The following is a 25,209-nucleotide window of genomic DNA, read 5'->3' as shown; positions in this document are numbered from 1 at the left end:
CTCTGGCTGCAGCGGTGACCTGCTTCCCTTATGTCACATGACCTATTGACATAAATACTCCAAACACTGCATATTTTTGTTCCTATGTATCTGTTTTTTATGTCAGCACTTTCCTTCCCCTGTTCTCAGCATCACTGCATCCTGGCAGGATGTTTACATGTAGAACTTCCTGTTTTTATCAGCTTCCTACTGGTTTTTTTAACCAATCCCAGCATGCTTTGCTCTGTCATGTTTCACAGGTCTTGCTCTACCTAGCTAACATGGAGATTGGAGGTGTAGGGGCACGACTACTGCAGAGGCAGGCAAAGCAAGCCTTGAGAAACATTACAATCTGGGATTGGTTTGAAAATCCAGCAGGAAGCTGATATGAACAGGAAGTTCTGCATGTAAACCTCCTGCCAGGATGCAGTGATGTCGAGGACAGTGGAAGGAATTGGCAGATACAGTATTTGGGACCTAAATATGCAGTGTTTGGGCTACACTGCGAGAAACGCGTCTACCCGAGGACACCATGGAGTTTTTTTATTCATGTAAATAAAAGTTATGTTTTATTTTAAATTCCAAGGCGCTGGACCTATTAAAAATGTGTTACTGCAGATGAAAACAAAATGCCATTATGAACCTGGAGAACCCCTTTATCTAAGGTAAAAGTATATTAAGTAATGAATCAGTATTTTCTTTAACCTAAAAACGATATAATGTTAAAAATAAAGAGTGCCTTTACCTTGCATTACCACCTACGTAGAAACGTCATTTTATTTACTTGTAAAAGAGATTAGTAACCATGGATCCAAAACTACGTGCATACAACTGAGCGTGTAAGACCAGGTATCCAGCTGCTGAACGCTACATCTTTGCTGCTGATGTGGAACAATCCTGTCACTTCCAGCTGCCCATCTTATGGCATACGCACCTCCCATGTATAAAAAGGCCGAGGTCTGTACTAGCGTTAAAGCTGATTCCGGTGTTATTTGTGATTGTACAATACATAAGACTCATTACATACTTGTCTCCGAGTCAGCAAATACCGGCAGATGTCTAAACAAATGTTTATAAAGTGTTTTTAAAAGCGAGCGCACAGAAGATGATAATTAATTTACATAATAAGAAGGATGAGATGAAGTCTGAAATGTCAAACCACCACTCTGCTTTCATAGCAAAACAATATTAGTTTATGTTAGCATGTTTTTTTGCATTACAATGCACAAACTTTTGCAAGTTAGTGTTTTTGAGGCAGTAGTGATAGACAACTGCCACTATTAGGTAATCCAGACCCATCACATCCACAGAGGGATCCATACAAATCAGTGCAGCAGCTTCTGACCATGACAATCACTCAACAATAATGACTGACTTAAAGGGAGCCTGTCACCTGGTCCACTAAACCACCAGCATGCTGTTATGTAACTGGGGTTTAAGGTCCCACACCGACCCATATCAAACATTTACAGCACTGCAAAGTTCAGTACATGAAGATGTAACTTTCTGTGAGAAGAGTCCAGGACTCATCATTAGCAGCACTGAGCGAATGTGCACTGCACCGATGAAGCTGAGGACAGTACTCCTTGCTTCACTGCAGATGCCCTACACATCGGGGTCATGAGAAGTGACTCAAGGGGTATCATCCTCAGCTTCGTCTGTGCAATACGCATGTTCAGGACTCTGCCTGAGATGAGTCCTGAACTCATTTCCTGGTAAGATACATCTTCATTTACTGAACTTTGCAGGATCGGGTGGGCAACTTTGATATACTCAAGTTTAGAAGCCCAAACTCCAGCTACATCACGGCATGGTGGTGGTTTAATGACCCCAGACTAGGTGATTGGTTCCCTTTAATGGCTTTTCAACAACTTTAGAGAAGAGGGGCAATTTTTTTATGATTGCATTTTACTCATTTTGAGCTATAAATTTTTTCAATTGTTGTTTTTTTATTAAAAATTTTCAACAGTTTCTATTCTGCAGGGTTAAGTTTCAGTGTCTTCTTTCAGTTCCAAACTAAAGCCATCAGGTTGCTGCTCTGATGACTGGATGTTTAGCCCTTATCTCTGAGGACATGACAGCTCATAAATGCTCATTTATGGCATATTGTTATCATTTGATAAGATAGCTATAATGAGCATTTATGAGTTCAGAGATAAGGACTATAAATTGAGCTTTCAGAGCAGCAGCCTGATGGGTTCAGTGTGGAAAGCAAGACATTCTGCAGATAGACTGAAACTTTACCCCGTAAAACGAAAACTGTTGAAAATTTTTAATAAAGACCAATTGAGAAAAAAAAATTTAGCCCCAAAATAGTAAAAGGCAATCATGAAAAAAAAAAACTTTAAGTGCTCCCAGTGGGATGATCAATGACTTTTCAGGAATCCGTCCTCTGACTGGTACTTTTCAAAAACCTTATCATTCTTATTTAGAATTTCCTGTCTCTTTAAAGCTGTGTCATAATTCTGCAGTGCAGGACAGGGATAGTCATCACTCTTATCAGTCCTTGTCACAATCTAGATTTCCCCCACATTCCTTGAACAATTTGGAAGCACATCAATTAGCCAACCAGCATATTCTTGTAGTAGGCGTGGAAACTGGAGTCGTCCCCCCCCATGCAAACATGGAGAGAACATACAAACTTTGAACTCAAGGCCCCAGTGCTACAAGGCAACAGTTTTAACCACCTTGCCTGGACCTCAGTGGTTTTTCATGTTTCCATCTCCTGACTGGTATATTTACAAAAGCTAATTAATCTATGAAGTAGTAATTTGGTGTTTTAACCAGGAAATTGACTTACCATTTGGACTTCCAAATACATTATTTTTAGCTATTCTAAATTCTTTATTATTAGAATTCTCAGAATATTTTTGTGCCATCCTGAACTATTGGAATTTCCAGACCATGCGATGTTGGCATTATAGATTTGTACTGTGCTAGAGGTATATTCCTATAGGACAAAGGATGCTCTGCTCACCTTACAAAGTGCCCACCATGCCAACGCCAAGCGCTCCCAGACTTCTGCCAATTCTTGTTTATTTCATTATGTCCCATCGTTCCGACACAGGATCCACAGTCAGTTCCTATCTGCAGTCATATGACTCGTGGATGGTTTCTGGCTATAGATTAGGGCTCATGCACACAACCGTACTGGCTCAGGTCCGCAATACACAGGCACCGGCTGTGTGCACTCCGTGCTGCGCATGCGGACCCGCTGACTTGAATGGGTCCTCGTTCCACCAGATACGAGCGGAGGCAAGAATCGGAAGCCCACAGAAGCACTACAAAGTGCTTCCATGGGCTTTCTGCGGATCACGGACCCATACAAGTCAATGGGACCACATCCACAAACGGAGTGCACACGGCATTGTGGACCGTTAGTACTGGTTGTCTCCACTGCAACCAGAGATTGGCATGACATCACCACCACGCAGAAAAAAATCAGAGCCAGCATCAGCAGGGACCTTCAAGTACCCTTCATTTTTTAAAACTATTCAGAAAGTGCTTTGGAAAGACGCCTGAAAAATCCAAAAAACTGCACTGTGTGAACTTGGCCCACATTTCCTATGGCCTGTTACTTTGTGTCCCCTGTTATGTTTCCTCTGTAGTTATTTCGTATTGTTACCGTCCTTCCACTGCGCGTAGTTACATAACCTATGGCTGCGCGCCTATCACTGGCAGTGCTGGTAAGGAAGAATTATGTGGGTCATCACTGCGCTGTGTGTTTGTTGCTTTCAGCACTGAATTGTATTATAAAAAATGAACGACTTCTAAATATAGATGTTATTTAAAGGCATCCACTCGAGGCCTGTGCACTTCTAGCGGGAACCCTATTATGGGTCTGTTTTGCATGATACCTTATCTGCTTTCATTTCTCACCAGTTTCTAGATCTCTGCATGTGTTCAGTGAATGGAAGTATTCTTTCATGCATAAACGTAGAAGCTCAACATGTCCTCCCATATGCTGCAGACAGCTGAAGGTTTGTTACAATGTATTGGCTTAGACCATTGGACAATCATGAGTACACTAAATCCTGCACATCCGTCGGTTCATAAACCTCATGGCCTTGTCTCCAGGCTGATGACTGTCATATACACTGCTCAGACGCATAACCTGAAGCTCCTGGGCCCTAATGCAAAATCTGCACCAGGGCCCCACCATACATCATACATAATACTATTGTGGCAGAGAGACGCTTAGGGCCCCTAAGGTAAAACTATAGCTATAGTATATTCATATGTGGTATTGCAGCGGGCCAGGGAGGAGCCAGTGCAGAGGATGGGAGTGGTAGTGGCTCTCATGAAATGTTGTATGGTGTCACTGTGTGCTCACTCAGGACATTGCTCCCTAAGGTTCTGTGCAGTGAATAAGTGATGTGAAGAAACCAGGCAGAGATTATAGAACAAAGAACGTCTTTCTTTACTGAGTGCAAAAAACAGACTGCAGTACAGCAGTTCGTACAAAGTGCAATTTCTCCTCCCAGATAATGGGGTATGATGGCTGTTAATTTGGCAGAAGATGACACTCAGAATATTGCTAGCTGACAATGTCTCTCTCCTGATTCCCTTCTCTGCGGATGTACTCTGTAACCTTTGGCTCTAGGTATCCGCTGTATAATGTAGGCTTCTAGCTATGCCTGTCTTGAACTGTGGTGGTGGTGTCTTGATGTGTTTCCCCTCACCATGCATCAGAGTCTGTATAGATTGATTGCTTGATGACTTGCTGACAATAATACACCATAGTTTACAGATCTTCTGCAGCCTGGTACCATGCAGGCTCTCTGGGGCAGTGTTCCTCCTAGATGAGCTGCCTCAGGGGTCATCATGGCCTAGAGGAGCGGGAATTGGATCTCAGGCTCCCTCACTCTCTACATTCTCACCCTCTTTAACTAGCTCTACCCCTCCTTTGACAGGACCAGCCCACTCCTACCAGGAGGGGACGGATAGGATAGTAAGTCACATTCCTGTTGCCAACCAACCGTAACGCACCTGCTGGTTAACAAGGTCCTGTTTTTTTTTGAATTTCTGGGGTTGTAGTTGCAGTAACCTTTAAGATGTGCTATGGTGCCATTCAGATCCGTGGCTGCACTGCTACCCAGTGATTGTTGATGGTGCCCCGCTTTATTTATAGCCCCAGCCAGTGATCGTTGATGGTGCCCCGCCTTATTTATAGCCCCAGCCATACTGATAAGTGAGGAGTTGAAATAATGTTCAATAAAAGGTTGCTGACATTTAGCTCTACAAGGACTAAGCTTTACTTACATAACCACAGGCACCACATTATGGCTGTCGTCAGTATGTATTGACAATCAAAGGTTTTAAAGGGAATGTGTCATCTGAAAATGATATACAGTAGTCCCTCAATTTACAATATTAATTGGCTTTAGGGTGACCATTGTATCTTGAACCCATTGGAACTTGATTGCATTACTCTATGGAAAACAAGTAATTGGTTCCAGGGATCCAAAATGTCATCCCAAGATAAGAGAAAATGAGGATTTAAGAAAAAATTAGCAGATAAGGCTACTTTCACACCTGCGTTCGGGTGTCCGCTCGTGAGCTCCGTTTGAAGGCTCTCACAAGCGGCCCCGAACGCATCCGTCCAGCCCTAATGCATTCTAAGTGGACGCGGATCCGCTCAGAATGCATCAGTCTGGCGGCGTTCAGCCTCCGCTTCGCTCAGTGAGCGGACACCTGAACGCTGCTTGCAGCGTTCGGGTGTCCGCCTGGCCGTGCGGAGGCGAGCGGATCCGTCCACACTTACAATGTAAGTCAATGGGGACGGATCCGCTTGAAGATGACACTATATGGCTCAATCTTCAAACGGATCCGTCCCCCATTGACTTTCAATGTAAAGTCTGGATGGATCCGTTCAGGCTACTTTCACACTTAGAATTTTTTCTAAGTTATAATGCAGACGGATCCGTTCTGGACGGATACAAACGTCTGCATTATAGGAGCGGATCCGTCTGAGCAGACATCAGACGGATCCGCTCTGAACGCAAGTGTGAAAGTAGCCTTACTAGGACAGATACCGCAAGTCCTTACACATCGCAGTCAGGAATAGATGCTGGAAGCTGTAAATCACTTTCTATGATGAGGACAAGAGCTTCTTCAGGGACCTGTATAGCAAACACGGTATCAGAAAAATAAAATGGAGCCATCCTCACCTGACATCCAAAGGAGCCGCTCATCCTGGTACAGACAGGGGACAGTACAGGACATGTAGCACTGCACTGTATTATAGAGAGCAGCTACTAGACAGCCAATACTGGGGTTTTATTATAGAAATGATTGGTTGAGTCTGAATCATTGTATGTGGAGTCTAGTTGCACCATATGATGGGCCAGGAAAGACCATTGCAAGTTAAAAATATTGTATCCTGAGGCCTTTGTATCTTGAGGGACCACTGTATTGTTTAAATGTTTTCTTTTGTTACATATATTCTTAAATAGTTTGTCACTATATTTATTTAAAAAGTGCAGTCACAGCTCACCTCCTACCCCTCCCTGCACAATGACCTATGAACAGATCCAAGTGCATGCCCACAACACTCTGTCATAGAAGTGAATAAGTCAACTTCGGTCTAATGGTTCTTATAGTCCATGTGGCACTAAATGCTATTAGTGGCAGCTCAAGCAAGATAGCCGACTACCTTATCATGTACAGAAATAAAGAATTTAAAAAACTACAACCATAAAATAAGAACAGATCAGAAAGAAAGAATATGTACTGTATGTGGTTTTAATTAGTTAAACATTTTTTTAAAGTAATACAATCCCTTTAATTGGTTTCTGAAGAACATTCCTAATGTCTTTGCAGGTAAAGGTGATGTATTCGGAGACATATTCTGGAAAGAGACTACCCTGGCCCCATCGTGTGCCAACGTTAGAGCTCTGACGTACTGTGATCTTCACGTAATAAAGAGAGATGCCTTACAGAAAGTCCTGGAATTCTACACTGCCTTTTCTCATTCCTTTTCCCGAAATCTTATTCTTACCTATAACCTGCGTAAAAGGGTGAGTGCGACTCTAAATGATGTTCTCTGTGGATTTCATGATGATGTGTTATTGGACTGTGCATTAGAAATATGATGACCCTGAAGGACTATTAGCTTATTGGACAGCTAAGGTTATTGGGTCTGTTTTTATTATTTTGAGAAACAGCGCCACTCTTGTCTGTTGACAGACCCTGGTATTGCAGCTCCGTCCCATTCAAGTGAAGCTACTATGAATTACTCTGATTGTGTAAAATCTCACATGCTTAACTGAAAAGGGGTCAAAGGGCATGACCAACCTACTGTTGTGCCAGCCATGGCCATGAATGGTTATTTGATAGGTTCTAGGAAGGTGTACTAGGTAAGGAAAGATTGAGGAGACCCTCCATGAGAGATGAAGGGTCCCCAGCCATAACTAAATCGGGCCCTCAGCTGGTCCTGGTTCGTCTCAACCCACCCTAAGACAGGAGGGCCCAAAGGATAATAGTACTTTTGGGTTTGCAAGCAATGATGGACCTGTGGAGATAGGGTTGTGTGTAGATTCACAGTGCCCCAGGGCCAGTTTTATGGTGTGGCACATTTTGGCTGTAGGCCAGGGTACCCATTTCATTGGGTGGGCCTGAGAAATGGAAATATATGGCCAGTTCCAGCACCCAGCAACCTTCTCCTCTGATTCCAGTTTCAATTGGACTTGAAGTGTGATCTGCCATCTACAGACATACATCTGCACTGGCAGCTTATAAGAGTCCTCTGCGGTGACGTGTGCCGGAGGTCATTGATTGGCTGGCAGGGGTGACATGCAGATAGATGGCATGTCACACTTCTGGTCCAGTAGCCGAGATGAGAGCTCACCACTGGAACTGGCAAGTGAGTCTTTTCTTTAAGCCCTGCCTGGCCATCTGCAAAGAGGTTCCAGTCTTGGAGAACCCCTTTAGGAATAAAAAATTCTGCAAAAAAAGTGCATATATATTATAATTAGAAGAAAAACTGTACAAAATATTGACAAGCTACTTTGTTTGTTGCCCGCGGCCCCATTTTTTAAATAAAACTGAGCCGCCCCCCCCCCCCCCCCTACTCATTGGCCCATAAGCAGCTGCATGTTCTGCCTCCGTGATACCAACGCCCTTGGAAGGGGACGATTAAAACTTCTAATTACAAGTTTTTTATATAGATTTTTTTTTTTGCACTTTTATATGTCGCTGTTATGTGAGCTTTAATATACACAAAAAAATAATAATAATCATCCGCGATGGTTTCTTTTACCATGACTGTGACCATGATTGGTTTATATGGGAATTGTCGGAAACAAAACCTTCTGTTCATTGTTTTAAAGGTGATATTTTTTTTCAGTTATTTTTAGACAGCAAAGAGCAAAAACATGTCATTTCTGTCACTAATAGGATGTCAAGAGAGCAATTCTAAACTTGTGCTTGGGGTTAGGAAATGAGTCAGAGGCCTCGCTGTGATTTATGTCTGAAACCGGAGCGCACCGAGAGGACATTTAGGATTGCAGCTTTGCACTCTGCATGGGACGATGGGATAAAGTGGTCATAGGTGGCAACGAGTTCCTATATTATAGTTGCCTGTCAATCTAAATTGGGTCAGAGCCAAGTCTGTTGGTGACATTTCCATCATAAAAGTATTAGTGACATTTCCAAGAAACTCACTGCTAACTAAATCCAATAGATCCTGCCATACATCCTGATCAAACTAGTTAAAGGGGTTGTTCCATTAAAACACATTATCCCATACCTACAGGATAGGGGATGTGTACAACCACTGGGGTCCTGCTAATCAGGAGAATGGGGCCTATATTTCACAATTTGAATGGATTGACAGACATACATGTGCCCTGCCACTCGATTCCACTCCATGGGGCTGCCAGAAATTGCAGAGTGTTTGTACTCGGCTGTCTCCAACAGTCCCGTAGAGTTGAATAAAGCGGTGGACGTTCATGCATGTAGTTTTTGGTTAATATATCAGTGACCCCATATAAGCAGGGTCTGATAGTGTTAAATCATAGTGTTATTCTGGCCCTCCATGCCCACCCCCACCTCCCTCTTCCTGGTGGACACGGCCACCAGAAGCCTCAACACCTGCCCCTTCCCAAATGTGGCCTTATCCTTACTGCTGTTCCTTCCTGCCCTCATAGGGTACACTCACGTACATGTATTCTCACCAGCGCTTTTAGGGAGAGCGCACACACACCCTAATCAGTTCCAGCCTATTGTAGACCTTCCTAGGGTATTTTAGGCACCTTCCCCTATGAGAGGTACTGCGAGGCCCTGGGGAACTGGTGCAGAGGATAGGAGTGGGAGTGGCACTGATGAAGTATTGTGTCATGGTGTACTCCCTCAGGCCATTGTGCCCTGGGGACCTGTGCAATGGAAATAAAATTTGAAGAATGAGGCCAGGAGTAAATGTGTAACAGTCTCTTTTTACTAAGTGCAAGATGTAAGGTATAATACATGCCTGACCTGACCCAACCCCTGCCTGATCTCCGTAATCACCCTGTTGCATGCCCTGACCTTGGACTGACTGTGGATTGCACAAACTCTGCCTGCACTGACTATGTCCCTGATTAAGGTTTTGCCTGCTCCCTTGGTATTTTGCATATTGTGGCCTCAGTGTGTCAGCAGTCTACTGAAGAGGTAGCGGCCTGGTGCTTCCCCTGCAGCAGAATCCAGATCCAGGTATAGGGGTTAAAGGGTGAAGACTAGAAGGCCCATGAAATAACACCCTTAGGTGAAGCCGTAAACAAAATCTGTTCGGTACACACAGTGGATCCACATTTTCTTTTCAACACATATTGTTGACTTCGATGTGCATGGCAAATGGTTTACAAGTAGCTCTCTACAATAACAGCATTCTGACAATCTATAATAGAAAGGCATATCTTCAACCTATGCAACGCCAATTCTTTAGAGATGGTTTTGTAACCTTTTCCAATCTGATGAGCATCAACAACTCTTCCTCTGAGGTACTCAGAAATCTCCTTTGTTTGTGCCATAATGTACTTCCATAAACATGTTTTGTAAAAAAAAAACAGACTCTTTTTGAAATAAAACAGGAAATAAAACTCACACCTGATTGTCATCCCATTGATTGAAAACATCTGACTTTAATTTCACCTTCAAATTACCTACTTATTCTAAAGGTTCCCATACTTTTGCCATTCACAGACATGTGATATTGGATCATTTTCCTTAATAAATCAATGATCAAGTCTAATATTTTTGACTCATTTATTTGATTTGGTTATCTTTTATTTTCTTTTATATATTCTGGTGCAGTTCTAGATCAAAATTATGCACTAATATAGACATTCTGGAGGGTCTACAAACTTTCAAGCACCACTGTACATCTGCTCCAAGCCTCTATGTGTTTAATCACAGGAGAAAGATACTCTTTCTGCGTTCTGTCAGCCTGCAGATGTCAGACATATTGAGATAAAATGCATTATTTATTCGCATCCTGCCACATACCCAGGTTTTATTACATTAGAACGTACAACGCAACTTGAAAACTGCTCACCAGATCTGGATTATTCATCGAAGACTATGGGCAGCATAAAATAGCACAATCTGCACATCATCATTGCTGAATACATTACTCATTCACTTTCATCCCATGCAGAAGACTCTTACGTTAGAATGTAAAGCAATTTTTACTCTTTTCTAGATTTATGAATGGTAAGTTTGCACTAATACGACGGTCACTGCTATACTGTCCTCATCCCAACCCCTTTCCATGATAATTTTGCCTCCCTTGTTTGCTAATATTTCCATGAACACACCGAATACCAAGTTCTCCAGTCTCTCCAAGGGCCCCCAATGTCCCCTTGTAGACAACGGCCTTGTGATCTTTAAAGACATTGTTTTTGGTTGCCATCTAATCTTCCCAAGTTTACTGAAAACTCCACGTTTCCTCATTGTCTTACTCTTGACCTCAATGGAAACATTTCCTAACCCTACACTTGGTTGACTCTCTCCCAGGTTCTTTGCATAGTTTGCCTTCCTTGTGTTTCTTTTCACCCAAAAAACATTCTCCTTAAATATTAATGGTTGATCTTTCTTGGGTGTACTGATATGATTACTCCACCCTTTGTTCTTGATTTTTTATATTGCTTCTGTCAACTTTCCTCCTATGAACTACTCCAGAAACATGGGGTCATTGCTACAAGCATAGATTATGTCTGGTCTATGGAGATTTTCCCTATAATACCATCTAGAAGTTTACAATCTGTAGAATTCCACAAGGTTGAAATACCTTACCTCTGGGATCTGTATCTTGAATACGAAGGGTCTTCTAACCCATATCCCACCTGGAGAGACAAAGTCCAGGCAGATAATTGATGGATACAGTAGGTGTGCACAGCTCTCTCCATACACTTCTACAGGAGTTATGAAAACAGGACCACCATTCTAGAGATCAGTGAAGGTCCTTGTTATCGAACCTTAATCAGGCTCCACTGATTATCATGTGAAATTCCAATTAGTAGAAAGTTACCCAGCTCGGATTAGAGAATAATTTGAGACACAAACAGTATGTGTCCAACAAGATCATTCCACTTTAATGAAGCAGTGTATAAGATTATATAATGCCTACAGATAAAGTTGTGACCATATCATGTGGATATGCCATGCATGTCTGAGGTTGGAATATTCCTTTAATTCTCACTGTGGTAGCTTGATAATGCAGAGCACTCCCTCAGTCTCTTCAATTCTCATCCCAAAAACCAGACCATGCCAACCAGGTACATGTAAATCAACGACATCATATGGTTAGGGCTTTAGTATAAATGTTTTGCCTTACATCAATTAGGTGGTGTCTTTTTATTTTGTATCTTGGATTTAATAAGTCTTTTACATTTTTACAGAATTTTTACTGCAAAACAATCAATAAAAACTAGCGATGTAATCAGAAGACATCATGATCTCTAGAACTTACTGGTAACTAATAACTGTACCCCCTGGCTTCACCCCAATCACTAGTGGTGATGATAAATCTGAGAAGGCTTCTGTAAGGGTCAACTCAATCAAACTCTATTATGAATTAAACTGTGATAGACTCTCGAGAATCACCAAGTTGAAGGATACAGTCTCAGGACCATAGGGTAGCTAGCGGACCTCTTAAATTAAAAGGACCTGGCCTGTCACAGTTCATATACTATAATAAACTTGACTCTTGCTAATAATGATCATAATAATATTAATATTATATTATATTATATTCCCAGTCCAGTTGGTACCATTATTTTTTCAAACCCGTGTAGTTTTTGATTGATCCATTGAGACAAGCAACCAGTATTTTTATATTCATTAGGGGAGGTTTACTAAGTTAAATGCTACTGAATTATGGCAAAAACGAGGTCCATGGTATTGAGCAGTTATGAAAATCAGACTTCCGAGTAACTTGACTAGATTTTTGATGATGTTCTCTAGGAGCTCAACATATTGAATTGTAGGCCTCTTAATCTATATATAAAGAAGGACGTATATATGTATGTATGTATGTTCCCGTGATCACTCAAAAGCGCAACCATCGATTTCAATGAAACTTGGTATTCACATCCCTTGCTACCTGGAAAGAAATCTTGTGGGGGTCACAGCTCTCTAGGACGTACCGTTCCTGAGATATTCCCAAAAAATGACCTGCATTAGCCAATACAAGCCTGCAAGTCTTTCTCCTTATATTTCAACTGCCATATACACGGTCACATGTCCCTTAACAGCCAATAAAAGCTCGCAGGCCCTTAGTCTCCACATACATACAGTTTTACTCCAGGTTTCCATAACAACCTAGCCATTTTTCTTCACTGCTGTAGGTCAGCTTTAGGCTAGGGCTACACGACGACATGTGTCGCACGACTATAAGTTGCGCGACACATAGGGCACAACTACACTGTTACATGTGTCGCGCGACAATTTTTATAATTATAGTCTATGGTGTTGCACTGCGAAATGTGACATGCTGCAACGCGGCAGTTGCAGAAAAATCTATCTTGGATGGATTTTTTGCAACTGTCGCGTCGAAGTCGCAGCATGTCGCAGTGCGACACCATAGCCCATCATTATAAAAATTGATGAGACAAAATTTTGCGTGACACATGTCGTCGTGTAGCCCTAGTATTAAAGAGGCAGGGCGCTGTGGAGGTCACTGTTAAAGGGGCGGGCACTGTGGAAGTCACTGTTAAAGAGGCATTCACTGTGGATGTTACTGTTAAGGGGGCAAGCCAATGTGGAGGTCACTGTTAAAGGGGCTGACACTGTAGAGGTCACTGTTAAGGGTGCAGGGGTCACTATTAAAGGGGCAACTGCTGTGGAGGTCACTGTTAAGGCAGTGGGGTACTGTGGAGGTCACTGTTAAGGGGGTGGGGTGCTGTGAAACTCACTGTTAAAGAGGCGGGCTGCTATGAAGGTCAAAGTTAAGGGGATGAGCTGCTGTGGAGGTACCATTTTAAAGTGGTGGGGCACTCTGGGGGGGTCAGTGTTAAGGGGGCAGGCCACTGTGTAGGTCACTGTTAAAGGGGCTGAAACTGTGGAGGTCACTGTTAGGGGGCAGGGGTCACTATTAAAGGGGCAACTGCTGTGGAGGTCACTGTTAAGGCATCAGGGTACTGTGAAGTCACTGTTAAGGCAGATGGGTACTTTGGAGGTCACTGTTAAGGGGGTGGGGTGCTGTGAAACTCACTGTTAAAGAGGCAGGCTGCTATGAAGGTCAAAGTTAAGGGATGAGCTGCTGTGAAGGTCCCATTTTAAAGTAGTGGGCACTGTGGGGGGTCAGTGTTAAGGGGTGGGGAACTGTGGAGTTCACTGTTAAAGGGGCGGGGTGCTGTAGAGGTCACTGCTATGGGGGATACTGTCGATATCTTTTAACAGCACACACAAACATTAAATGAAATAGATGAAATATACCCGTGCAAAGCTGGGTCCTTCTGCTAGACCAAAATATTGAGACCTCTTGTAAAATTGCTTTGTCTAAATTGGCTTCAGGCAGGGCCAACACTAGTAGGTGAGTCAATAAACCATCAAACATAAGCACATTGAGGGGTCGGTGGAACCAATAGAAAAATACAGTGGAATACCCCTTTAACATTTCTAACAGGTGGTGGCAGCCTGCATCCCCTACTGAAAGGATCATCCCTACCTGCTCTTGGTCCTTCACACTGGCTACGCGTCTATATCTTCTGGTCCAGAGTTTGTTTTTTTCCTCCCCAGCATGGGTATGGTCACCTGATCCTCTTCAGCCAACTGCTAGCTTCAGCAGTGATGTGTCTGGCTTAACCCCTTAAGGACCTAGGACGTACCGGTACGCCCTATTTCCCGAGTCCTTAAGGACCTAGGACGTACCGGTACGCCCTATTTCCCGAGTCCTTAAGGACCGAGGACGTACCGGTACGTCCTGACTTAAAATCGGAACTCCGGCGCCGCAGGGGTTAATCGGAACGGGATTTCGGCTGAAATCATTCAGCCGGCATCCCGTAACAATGCAGGGGGGGGTCATTTGACCCCCCCGTATCGGCGATCGCAGAAAACCGCAGGTCAATTCAGACCTGCGGTTTTCTGCGTTTCCGGTCCATTCGGGTGTCCTGTGACCCGATGAACCGGAAAAAGACTGCGATCGGTGGCGTAATTATACACCACCTATCGCAGTCCGAGGATTTGGAGAGGCGGTGCTGGCCCTGGTGCTGAATGCCGCTGTCCAGGGTGCTGATTGGTGCAGGGGAGAGAGGCGCGAGATTCAAACTTCCTGCGCTCCTCTCTCCCCTCCTCTTCCTGTCCAGCACCCTGACCGTGCAGCATCGTCCAGCACCAGCTCCTGTGTCCCCCTAATCGGAATCCATCACCCTCCTGCACCCATCGCCACCCAGGTAGGTTAGGGTCAGTGAGGGAGAGGCACCGTTAGGCAGGGAAAGAAGGGAAAAGTAAGTTAGAAAAAAAAAAAAAAAAGTACTTTTATTCCAAACTTCCAAACTTCCATCTAACCCTAACCCAGACCCCTCCTGCCACTTGCCCCCCCACCCACCCCCCCACCAGCCACTTCCCCCCCCCCCACCTGCCTCCCCCCCCCCACCTACCCCCCACCAGCACCCCCCACCCCCCACTCACCACCACTTTTTTTTTTCTGCGTGCGCTGACTGGCCGGCACTTTTTAGCGTCCGTCCACTGTTAGCGCATCGCCCGCCCCACCACCCCACCGACCGCTGATCAGCGTTGTACCGCTGATCAGCAAGTTTTAACTTTTTTTTTTTCTAACACTTGCCCATTTTTTTGCCTGGACTTTTTAGTACGCGAACACCCGTTGCCCCCACACACACGCACATATAATAAAGTTTGCCACACACGCACACCTACACGCACACACACCCATGGCCCACCGGATGTTCTCGGCCGAGGAGGCATACGCCCAGATTGCCTCCGACTCTGAGAGCCCCAGTGAGGATGAGGATGACCCCACATTCCTTTTGTCATCCGCATCCTCCTCATCATCATCTGATGACGATGAGCCACCAAGGCGGCGGAGACGCCGCCAGGCGGAGCCAGGGGCCCCACATGCTAGGGATCCTGTGGCCCACCCTAGTACGAGCCGCCCTGGGGTTCGTACTGGTTTCCCGGCCCACCAAATAAGTCCACCGGAGCCCCCTGCCGATGAACTTAGCTGGTGTCCCCCAGTGGACTTTGAGCCTGAGATTCCGGATTTTGCTGGCAATCCTGGAATCCAGATTCCCACAGTGGGGTTTACTGAAATAGACTATTTTAGTTTTTTTTTCAGTAACTCACTGGTGAATTTGATGGTGGAGCAGACGAATCTGTACGCCCAACAGTTCGTCGCTCAAAACCCAGGCTCAGTTTTGGCTAGACCCGGTGGCTGGACGCCGGTCAGTGCAGCCGAAATGAGGACATTTTGGGGCCTCGTGCTGCATATGGGTCTAGTCCAAAAACCCAGTGTCAGGCAATACTGGAGTGGGGACGTCCTATACCAGACCCCACTGTACAGTATGGTCATGATACGTCACCGGTTTGAGGCCATCCGGAAATGTCTGCATTATTCCGATAATGCAGCATGTCCCCCCCGAAGTGATCCTGCCTATGACCGGCTGTATAAGATACGGCCGGTCATCGATCACTTTGGGGCCACATTTCAGCAGGCCTACGTACCTGGAAGGGAGGTCGCGGTTGATGAGTCTCTCGTTGCGTTCAAGGGGAGACTCAGTTTCCGCCAATACATTCCCACAAAGCGGGCGAGGTATGGCGTGAAGCTATACAAAATTTGTGAGAGTGCCTCAGGGTACACTTACAAATTTCGTGTGTACGAGGGGCGAGATTCCCGTATTGAACCCCCAGAATGTCCCCCCACTCTGGGTGTTAGCGGGAAACTCGTGTGGGACCTTATGTACCCACTGCTGGATAATGGTTACCACTTGTACGTGGATAACTTTTATACCAGCATTCCCTTGTTCAGGTCCCTTGCCGCCAGATCCACGTTCGCTTGTGGGACCGTGCGGAAAAATCAACGCGGCCTCCCTGCCTACCCCCTCCAGGTACCTATCCCCAGGGGTGAGACCCGTGCCCTTACCAGTGGAAACCTGTTGCTGGTCAGGTATAAGGACAAGAGGGATGTCCTTATGCTGTCCACAATCCACGGTAACGGCACCACCCCTGTCCCTGTGCGAGGTACCGCGGCAACGGTCCTCAAGCCCGATTGTATCGTCGACTACAATCGGTATATGGGAGGAGTTGATCTCTCTGATCAAGTCCTCACGCCATATAACGCCATGCGCAAAACCCGGGCATGGTACAAAAAAGTTGCGGTCTACTTGGTACAGGTTGCCATGTACAACTCTTTTGTACTATCCCGAAGCGCTGGCAGCACAGGGACATTCCTCCAGTTCTATGAGGCAGTCCTCAAAGACCTGATCTTTTCGGACCGGGAAAGAGCAGGCCGGAGTACCTCGGGAATTGGAGGCGCCCGGATCGTCCCTGGCCAACACTTTCCAGGTGTGGTCCCCCATACTGGAAAGAAGGGACGAACCCAAAAAAAGTGCAGAGTGTGTCACAAGAGGGGGATACGGAAGGACACCACTACTCAATGTGACACTTGCCCCGATCATCCGGGCCTCTGCATTATCAATTGCTTCAGGGAGTATCACACTTCCATGGAGTACTAAATTTTTATAATCCTCAACAGTCCACTAGAGAACATAAAACACTATGGCTCTCAGACTTTGGAGACACGGAAACAATTTTTCTTTCCCCAAAAAATATTAGTTTTAGAGCAGGCATCCTCAAACTGCGGCCCTCCAGATGTTGTAAAACTATAACTCCCAGCATGCCCAGACAACCTACAGCCATCAGCAGGGCATGGTGGGAATTGTAGTTTTACAATATCTGGAGGGCCGCAGTTTTAGGATGCCTGCTTAGTGTCTCCAAAGTCTGAGAGCCATACATATTGGGCATCGTCGCGTGCGTAAAAGTCGTCGCTATAAAAATAACTTTTGACCAAACGCCTCGGATGAACGGTGTTAAAAATATAAAATAAAAACTGTGCCAAAACACCAATTTTTGGGCAAAATTTCAATTTGAATCCATTTTGCCGGTAATAAAGCAAGGGTTAACAGCCAAACAAAACTAAATATTTATTGCCCCGATTCTGTAGTTTGCAGAAACACCCCATATGTGGTCGTAAATGGTTATATAGCCGCACGGCAGGGCATAGAACGAAGGGAACTCCATATGGTTTCTGGAAGGCAGATTTTGATGGACAGTTTTTTTTTTGACACCATGTCCCATTAGAAGCCCCCCCTGATGTAGCCTAGACTAGAAACTCCAAAAAAGTGACCCCATCTAAGAAACTACACCCCTCAAGGTATTCAAAAGTTACTTTACAAACTATGTTAACCCTTTAGGTGTTCCACAAAACCAAATAGTGAATGTAGAAACAATTTTAGAATTACATTTTTTTGTTACATTGCCTCAAAAAAGACTAATATAGAGCAACCAAAAATCAAATTTACCCCAAAAATAGTCCCAAAACAACAACCACCTTATCCCGTAGTTTCCTAGATGGGGTCACTTTTATGGAGTTTCTACTCTAGGGGTGCATCAGGGGGCTTGAAAGGGTACATGGTGTCAATAAACCAGTCCAGCAAAATCTGCCTTCCAAAAATGACGTTCCCCTTCTTCTATGTCCTGCCGTTTAGCCAAATAGTAGTTTACGACCACATATGGGGTGTTTTTGCAAACTACAGAATCAGGGCAACCCATTTTGAGTGTTGTTTGGCAGTTAACCCTTGTTTTACTCCTGGAAAAAATTGATTATATTGGAAAATTTTCCAAAAAATAGAAATTTCAAAATTGTTTCTCCATCTGCCATTAACTCTTGTGGAACACCTAAAGGGTTAACAAAGTTTGTAAACCCAGTTTTGAATACCTTGAGGGGTGTACTTTCTTAGATGGAGTCACTTTTTTGAAATTTCTATTCTAGGGGTGCAACAGGGGGCTTCAAATGGGACATGGTATAAACAAAACCAGTCCTGCCAAATCTGCCTTCCAAAACCCATATGGTGTTCCCCTCCTTCTATGTGCTACCGTTCGGCCAAACAGTAGTTTACAACCACATATGGGGTGTTTATGAAAACTACAGAATCAGGGCAACCCATTTTGAGTGTTGTTTGGCAGTTAACCCTTGTTTTACTCCTGGAAAAAATTGATTATATTGGAAAATTTTCCAAAAAATATAAATTTCAAAATTGTTTCTCCATCTGCCATTAACTCTTGTGGAACACCTAAAGGGTTAACAAAGTTTGTAAACCCAGTTTTGAATACCTTGAGGGGTGTACTTTCTTAGATGGAGTCACTTTTTTGAAATTTCTATTCTAGGGGTGCAACAGGGGGCTTCAAATGGGACATGGTATAAACAAAACCAGTCCTACCAAATCTGCCTTCCAAAACCCATATGGTGTTCCCCTCCTTCTATGTGCTACCGTTCGGCCAAACAGTAGTTTACGACCACATATGGGGTGTTTTTGCAAACTACAGAATCAGGGCAACCCATTTTGAGTGTTGTTTGGCAGTTAACCCTTGTTTTACTCCTGGAAAAAATTGATTATATTGGAAAATTTTCCAAAAAATATAAATTTCAAAATTGTTTCTCCATCTGCCATTAACTCTTGTGGAACACCTAAAGGGTTAACAAAGTTTGTAAACCCAGTTTTGAATACCTTGAGGGGTGTACTTTCTTAGATGGAGTCACTTTTTTGAAATTTCTATTCTAGGGGTGCAACAGGGGGCTTCAAATGGGACATGGTATAAACAAAACCAGTCCTACCAAATCTGCCTTCCAAAACCCATATGGTGTTCCCCTCCTTCTATGTGCTACCGTTCGGCCAAACAGTAGTTTACGACCACATATGGGGTGTTTTTGCAAACTACAGAATCAGGGCAACCCATTTTGAGTGTTGTTTGGCAGTTAACCCTTGTTTTACTCCTGGAAAAAATTGATTATATTGGAAAATTTTCCAAAAAATAGAAATTTCAAAATTGTTTCTCCATCTGCCATTAACTCTTGTGGAACACCTAAAGGGTTAACAAAGTTTGTAAACCCAGTTTTGAATACCTTGAGGGGTGTACTTTCTTAGATGGAGTCACTTTTTTGAAATTTCTATTCTAGGGGTGCAACAGGGGGCTTCAAATGGGACATGGTATAAACAAAACCAGTCCTACCAAATCTGCCTTCCAAAACCCATATGGTGTTCCCCTCCTTCTATGTGCTACCGTTCGGCCAAACAGTAGTTTACGACCACATATGGGGTGTTTTTGCAAACTACAGAATCAGGGCAACCCATTTTGAGTGTTGTTTGGCAGTTAACCCTTGTTTTACTCCTGGAAAAAATTGATTATATTGGAAAATTTTCCAAAAAATAGAAATTTCAAAATTGTTTCTCCATCTGCCATTAACTCTTGTGGAACACCTAAAGGGTTAACAAAGTTTGTAAACCCAGTTTTGAATACCTTGAGGGGTGTACTTTCTTAGATGGAGTCACTTTTTTGAAATTTCTATTCTAGGGGTGCAACAGGGGGCTTCAAATGGGACATGGTATAAACAAAACCAGTCCTACCAAATCTGCCTTCCAAAACCCATATGGTGTTCCCCTCCTTCTATGTGCTACCGTTCGGCCAAACAGTAGTTTACGACCACATATGGGGTGTTTTTGCAAACTACAGAATCAGGGCAACCCATTTTGAGTGTTGTTTGGCAGTTAACCCTTGTTTTACTCCTGGAAAAAATTGATTATATTGGAAAATTTTCCAAAAAATAGAAATTTCAAAATTGTTTCTCCATCTGCCATTAACTCTTGTGGAACACCTAAAGGGTTAACAAAGTTTGTAAACCCAGTTTTGAATACCTTGAGGGGTGTACTTTCTTAGATGGAGTCACTTTTTTGAAATTTCTATTCTAGGGGTGCAACAGGGGGCTTCAAATGGGACATGGTATAAACAAAACCAGTCCTGCCAAATCTGCCTTCCAAAACCCATATGGTGTTCCCCTCCTTCTATGTGCTACCGTTCGGCCAAACAGTAGTTTACGACCACATATGGGGTGTTTTTGCAAACTACAGAATCAGGGCAACCCATTTTGAGTGTTGTTTGGCAGTTAACCCTTGTTTTACTCCTGGAAAAAATTGATTATATTGGAAAATTTTCCAAAAAATATAAATTTCAAAATTGTTTCTCCATCTGCCATTAACTCTTGTGGAACACCTAAAGGGTTAACAAAGTTTGTAAACCCAGTTTTGAATACCTTGAGGGGTGTACTTTCTTAGATGGAGTCACTTTTTTGAAATTTCTATTCTAGGGGTGCAACAGGGGGCTTCAAATGGGACATGGTATAAACAAAACCAGTCCTACCAAATCTGCCTTCCAAAACCCATATGGTGTTCCCCTCCTTCTATGTGCTACCGTTCGGCCAAACAGTAGTTTACGACCACATATGGGGTGTTTTTGCAAACTACAGAATCAGGGCAACCCATTTTGAGTGTTGTTTGGCAGTTAACCCTTGTTTTACTCCTGGAAAAAATTGATTATATTGGAAAATTTTCCAAAAAATAGAAATTTCAAAATTGTTTCTCCATCTGCCATTAACTCTTGTGGAACACCTAAAGGGTTAACAAAGTTTGTAAACCCAGTTTTGAATACCTTGAGGGGTGTACTTTCTTAGATGGAGTCACTTTTTTGAAATTTCTATTCTAGGGGTGCAACAGGGGGCTTCAAATGGGACATGGTATAAACAAAACCAGTCCTACCAAATCTGCCTTCCAAAACCCATATGGTGTTCCCCTCCTTCTATGTGCTACCGTTCGGCCAAACAGTAGTTTACGACCACATATGGGGTGTTTTTGCAAACTACAGAATCAGGGCAACCCATTTTGAGTGTTGTTTGGCAGTTAACCCTTGTTTTACTCCTGGAAAAAATTGATTATATTGGAAAATTTTCCAAAAAATATAAATTTCAAAATTGTTTCTCCATCTGCCATTAACTCTTGTGGAACACCTAAAGGGTTAACAAAGTTTGAAAAAACAGTTTTGAATACCTTGAGGGGTGTAGTTTCTAGAATGGGGTCATTTTTGGGAGGTTTCTATTATCTAAGCCTCACAATATGACTTCAAACCTGAACTGGTCCATAAAAAGTGGGATTTTGAAGATTTCTGAAAATTTCAAAATTTGCTTCTAAACTTCTAAGCCTTGTAACATCCCCAAAAAATAAAATATCATTCCCAAAACAATTCAAGCATGAAGTAGACATATGGGGAATGTAAAGTCATCACAATTTTTGGGGGTATTACTATGTATTACAGAGGTAGAGAAACTGAAAATTTGAAATTTGCTAATTTTTCAAAATTTACGGTAAAAATTGTATTTTTTTATGCAAAAAAATTAACTTTTTTGACCCAATTTTAGCAGTGTCATGAAGTACAATATGTGACGAAAAAACAATCTCAGAACGGCCTGGGTAAGTCAAAGCGTTTTAAAGTTATGAGCACTTAAAGTGACACTGGTCAGATTTGCAAAAAATGGCCTGGTCCTTAAGGTGAAAATGAGCCTGGTCCTTAAGGTGAAAATGAGCCCGGTCCTTAAGGGGTTAATTATTATCCAAGTCATGTCTCAAGGCCTGTTTAAAAGGTCAGACATTGACTTATACAAAAGATACCTGACATCTGGTGGCATCAGAGGCAGAGCTTGCTAAGAGCTCATTTGCATCCTCACTTCCTAGAATTTCAGAGGATTGTGGCCTGGCCTCTTCATAAGGATATATAGTATTCCTTGAGCTAATATATAGCTTTTGTGGGCGACAGGCCTATTGACATCACAAAATCACAGACCTGTTAAATCGGCCAACAGTAGGCCTGGTAATTGTTGGGGTCCAAAATGGAAGTCACAGAAAAGTAGAAAGACCCTCCGTAAAATATCACCTTTAATTAATACCTTTAAAAAGTGGGATAACCACGTGGAACAGATAACATAAATCTTTAATAGTCCCTCCCTAGATAACGGATACAGCAGGCTGAGTGACCCAGGGACATATGAAGATACCTGGGGGGGCAGCTCACCCTGACTCACCCTACCTAAAGCGGAATAGCCGCCTTGATAAGGCGATCCCACTGCCTTCAAAACCACCCCTCAGATTCCCTATGCTGACGTATAGTGAAACCGGGGGGGAAGGGTGGGATGTCTTAGATAAGAGTCTGGAGGGTGACAAAAAAAGGGGAGGAGACCCTACAAGGAGCCTATTGAAAACCAAGATAAGATGCCAGTATGTTCATAGTGCTCAGGCCCACCAGTACAGTAATCATTCAACAAAATGATGTTTAATCACATCAAAGGAGCCATAACCCACTTTTTGGTTCTGTATTTTTTACATCTCGAGTTAGGGCCCTATATTTTACTTAACATAATCCCAAATCTAGAGTTCAGGGTAGGTTGGCTTAGATAAAGATTCTGCTTGTTTTCATATATTTGTTAAATCTGTGCTCATCCTGCAGACTGCAAGAGTTTTTTATTAGGTTGAAACATGACTCTCAAGTCAATTTTAGAAATTTCACTGGCAAAATTCTTACCTGTCCCTTGATAAAGTCAAATGTAATTTGCTGTATAAGGGCTTACTGCTTTAATGATACAGAGAAAGGTAAAATGCTATCATAGTAACCAATTAAAGGGACGCTTCAGAAAAAAATCCAGGGCGTGTTCCTTCTCAGGGGTCATGTCTCTTTTGCCACAGCTCAAAGGGCATGTCCTATCTGTGGCAGCTCTCCCCCTATCACAGCTCAGTGGGTTTGTCCTCTCTCTGTGTAACTGTCACAACTTACAATAGATATGGTTGGTGGCAGTTGAGGGATGGAACTGAGCATGTGCGACCACCTCAGGAGGGTGGACAGAGATAAAGAAAGAAAAGAACAAACAGCAGGTGTCGCTATACAGATGGATTTTTACTGGAAAACTCAGTGGCTATACTAAAAGTTTAACTACATCTGGTAGCAAATTTTTTTTAACTGTTTAAAACATTTAGACAATTAGAATTTTTTTTTTTTTTTAGGATAGTCCATCAATATCTAATTGTCAGCTAACAGTCACAACTATCAGTGCTGGAACTACACAGCTCCATCCACCGTGTAGTGAACAGTGCTGGTTATGGCAGTGCTGATTCCATTGAAGTCGTGGGAATCGGCTCCATGCAGAGTGTCGGACCCCCACAGATCTGATATTGATGGCCTATCCTGAGGACAGGCCATCAAGATAAAAGGAGAGGACAGCCTCTTTAAGAATGAAAGATCTAGATCATATTACCGCTGGAGTAAATACAATTTTAATCTGCATCACAACCAACATAGAAAATATGATGAGAATATTTGTGAATGTGTATATTTAAAAAAACACGTGCTGCATGTGAGTTTTTATTTTAATATAATGTCAATAAATGTCAGATGAGGCCATTAGCTGAAAGCATTTCTAAGTGAGGTCTCTGAGAAGAGTGACATTGCCTGAGTGACGAAGGATCGCTCATGTCTCTGCTCTGTTACGTTGGATTACTTACCTGTGACAGTGATGACGTATGACCTTCAGTAGGTCACTCCATAGCCTAGCAAAGGAAATGTACATTGTGTGTGTGTGTATATATACAGTTGAAAGCAGAAATTTACATACACTATATAAAAAGACACACATGCATGTTTTTCTCAATATCTGACATCAAATCAGAATAAACCTTTGCTGTTTTTGGTCAATTAGGATTACCATAATTATTATTATTTGGCAAATGGCAGAATAATGAGAGAGAGAGAGAGAGAGAGAATGTTTTAAGGCATTTTTATTACTTTTAGCAATGTGAAAAGTTTACATACACTAAGATTACTATGCCTTTAAACAATTCTGGACTGCCCATATAATGATGTCATTGTGGCAGGCGCAGCACTATGAAGTGCCTTTTGCGCTGTGGCATTAGAAGAATTCTGTCTCTGGCTTTTAGTCTAACCAGACTGTCTGTTACTCTGTAATTCCTCTTTCGCCGTTCTATGGAAACAGTAGATTTAAAGAGCACTGAAATAACTTCTTTATTAAATTCAACTTTTCTTCATATAACACTGCCGCCTCCGCAGCAGATAGTCAATGTACAAAACACGTGTTGAAAAGATATCACAAAATGGTGGTATGATTAAGATGGTGGTTCAACTGTTCAATCTTGTCATTTAACATAAAATGGTGGATATATTTCTCTCTTGAGTATCTGTACTCTCATTTTAACTCCTTAAGGACACAGCCTTATTTCACCTTAAGGACCAGGACATTTTTTGCAAATCTGACCAGTGTTACTTTAAGTGGTGATAACTTTAAAACGCTTTGACTTATCCAGGCCATTCTGAGATAGTTTTTTCGTCACATATTGTACTTCATGACACTGGTAAAATTAAGTAAAAAAAATAATTTTTATTTATAAAAAAAATACCAAATTTATTAAAAATGAAGTAAAAAATAGAAAATTTCCAAGTTTAAATTTCTCTACTTCTATAATACATAGTAATACCTACAAAAATAGTTATTACTTTACATTCCCCATATGTCTACTTCATGTTTGGATCATTTTGGGAATGATATTTTATTTTTTGGGGATGTTACAAGGCTTAGAAGTTTAGAAGCAAATCTTGAAATTTTTCAGAAATTTTCAAAAACCCAATTTT

At 42.7% G+C, this 25,209-nt stretch overlaps 1 protein-coding gene across 1 annotated transcript in view; it reads left to right on the top strand.

Moving 5' to 3' along the window:
* Window positions 1–25,209, top strand: part of KCNH1 (potassium voltage-gated channel subfamily H member 1) — a 449,532-nt gene that overhangs the window by 294,726 nt on the left and 129,597 nt on the right. The window contains exon 10 of the mRNA XM_040430377.1: window positions 6,802–6,998. Coding sequence (XP_040286311.1) covers window positions 6,802–6,998 — 197 coding nt within the window. The remainder of the gene's footprint in view (window positions 1–6,801; window positions 6,999–25,209) is intronic.

The sequence above is a fragment of the Bufo bufo genome, chromosome 4, assembly GCF_905171765.1.
Source record: "Bufo bufo chromosome 4, aBufBuf1.1, whole genome shotgun sequence".
Classification (NCBI taxonomy): domain Eukaryota; kingdom Metazoa; phylum Chordata; class Amphibia; order Anura; family Bufonidae; genus Bufo; species Bufo bufo.
This window is presented reverse-complemented; position numbering and strand designations above follow the sequence as displayed.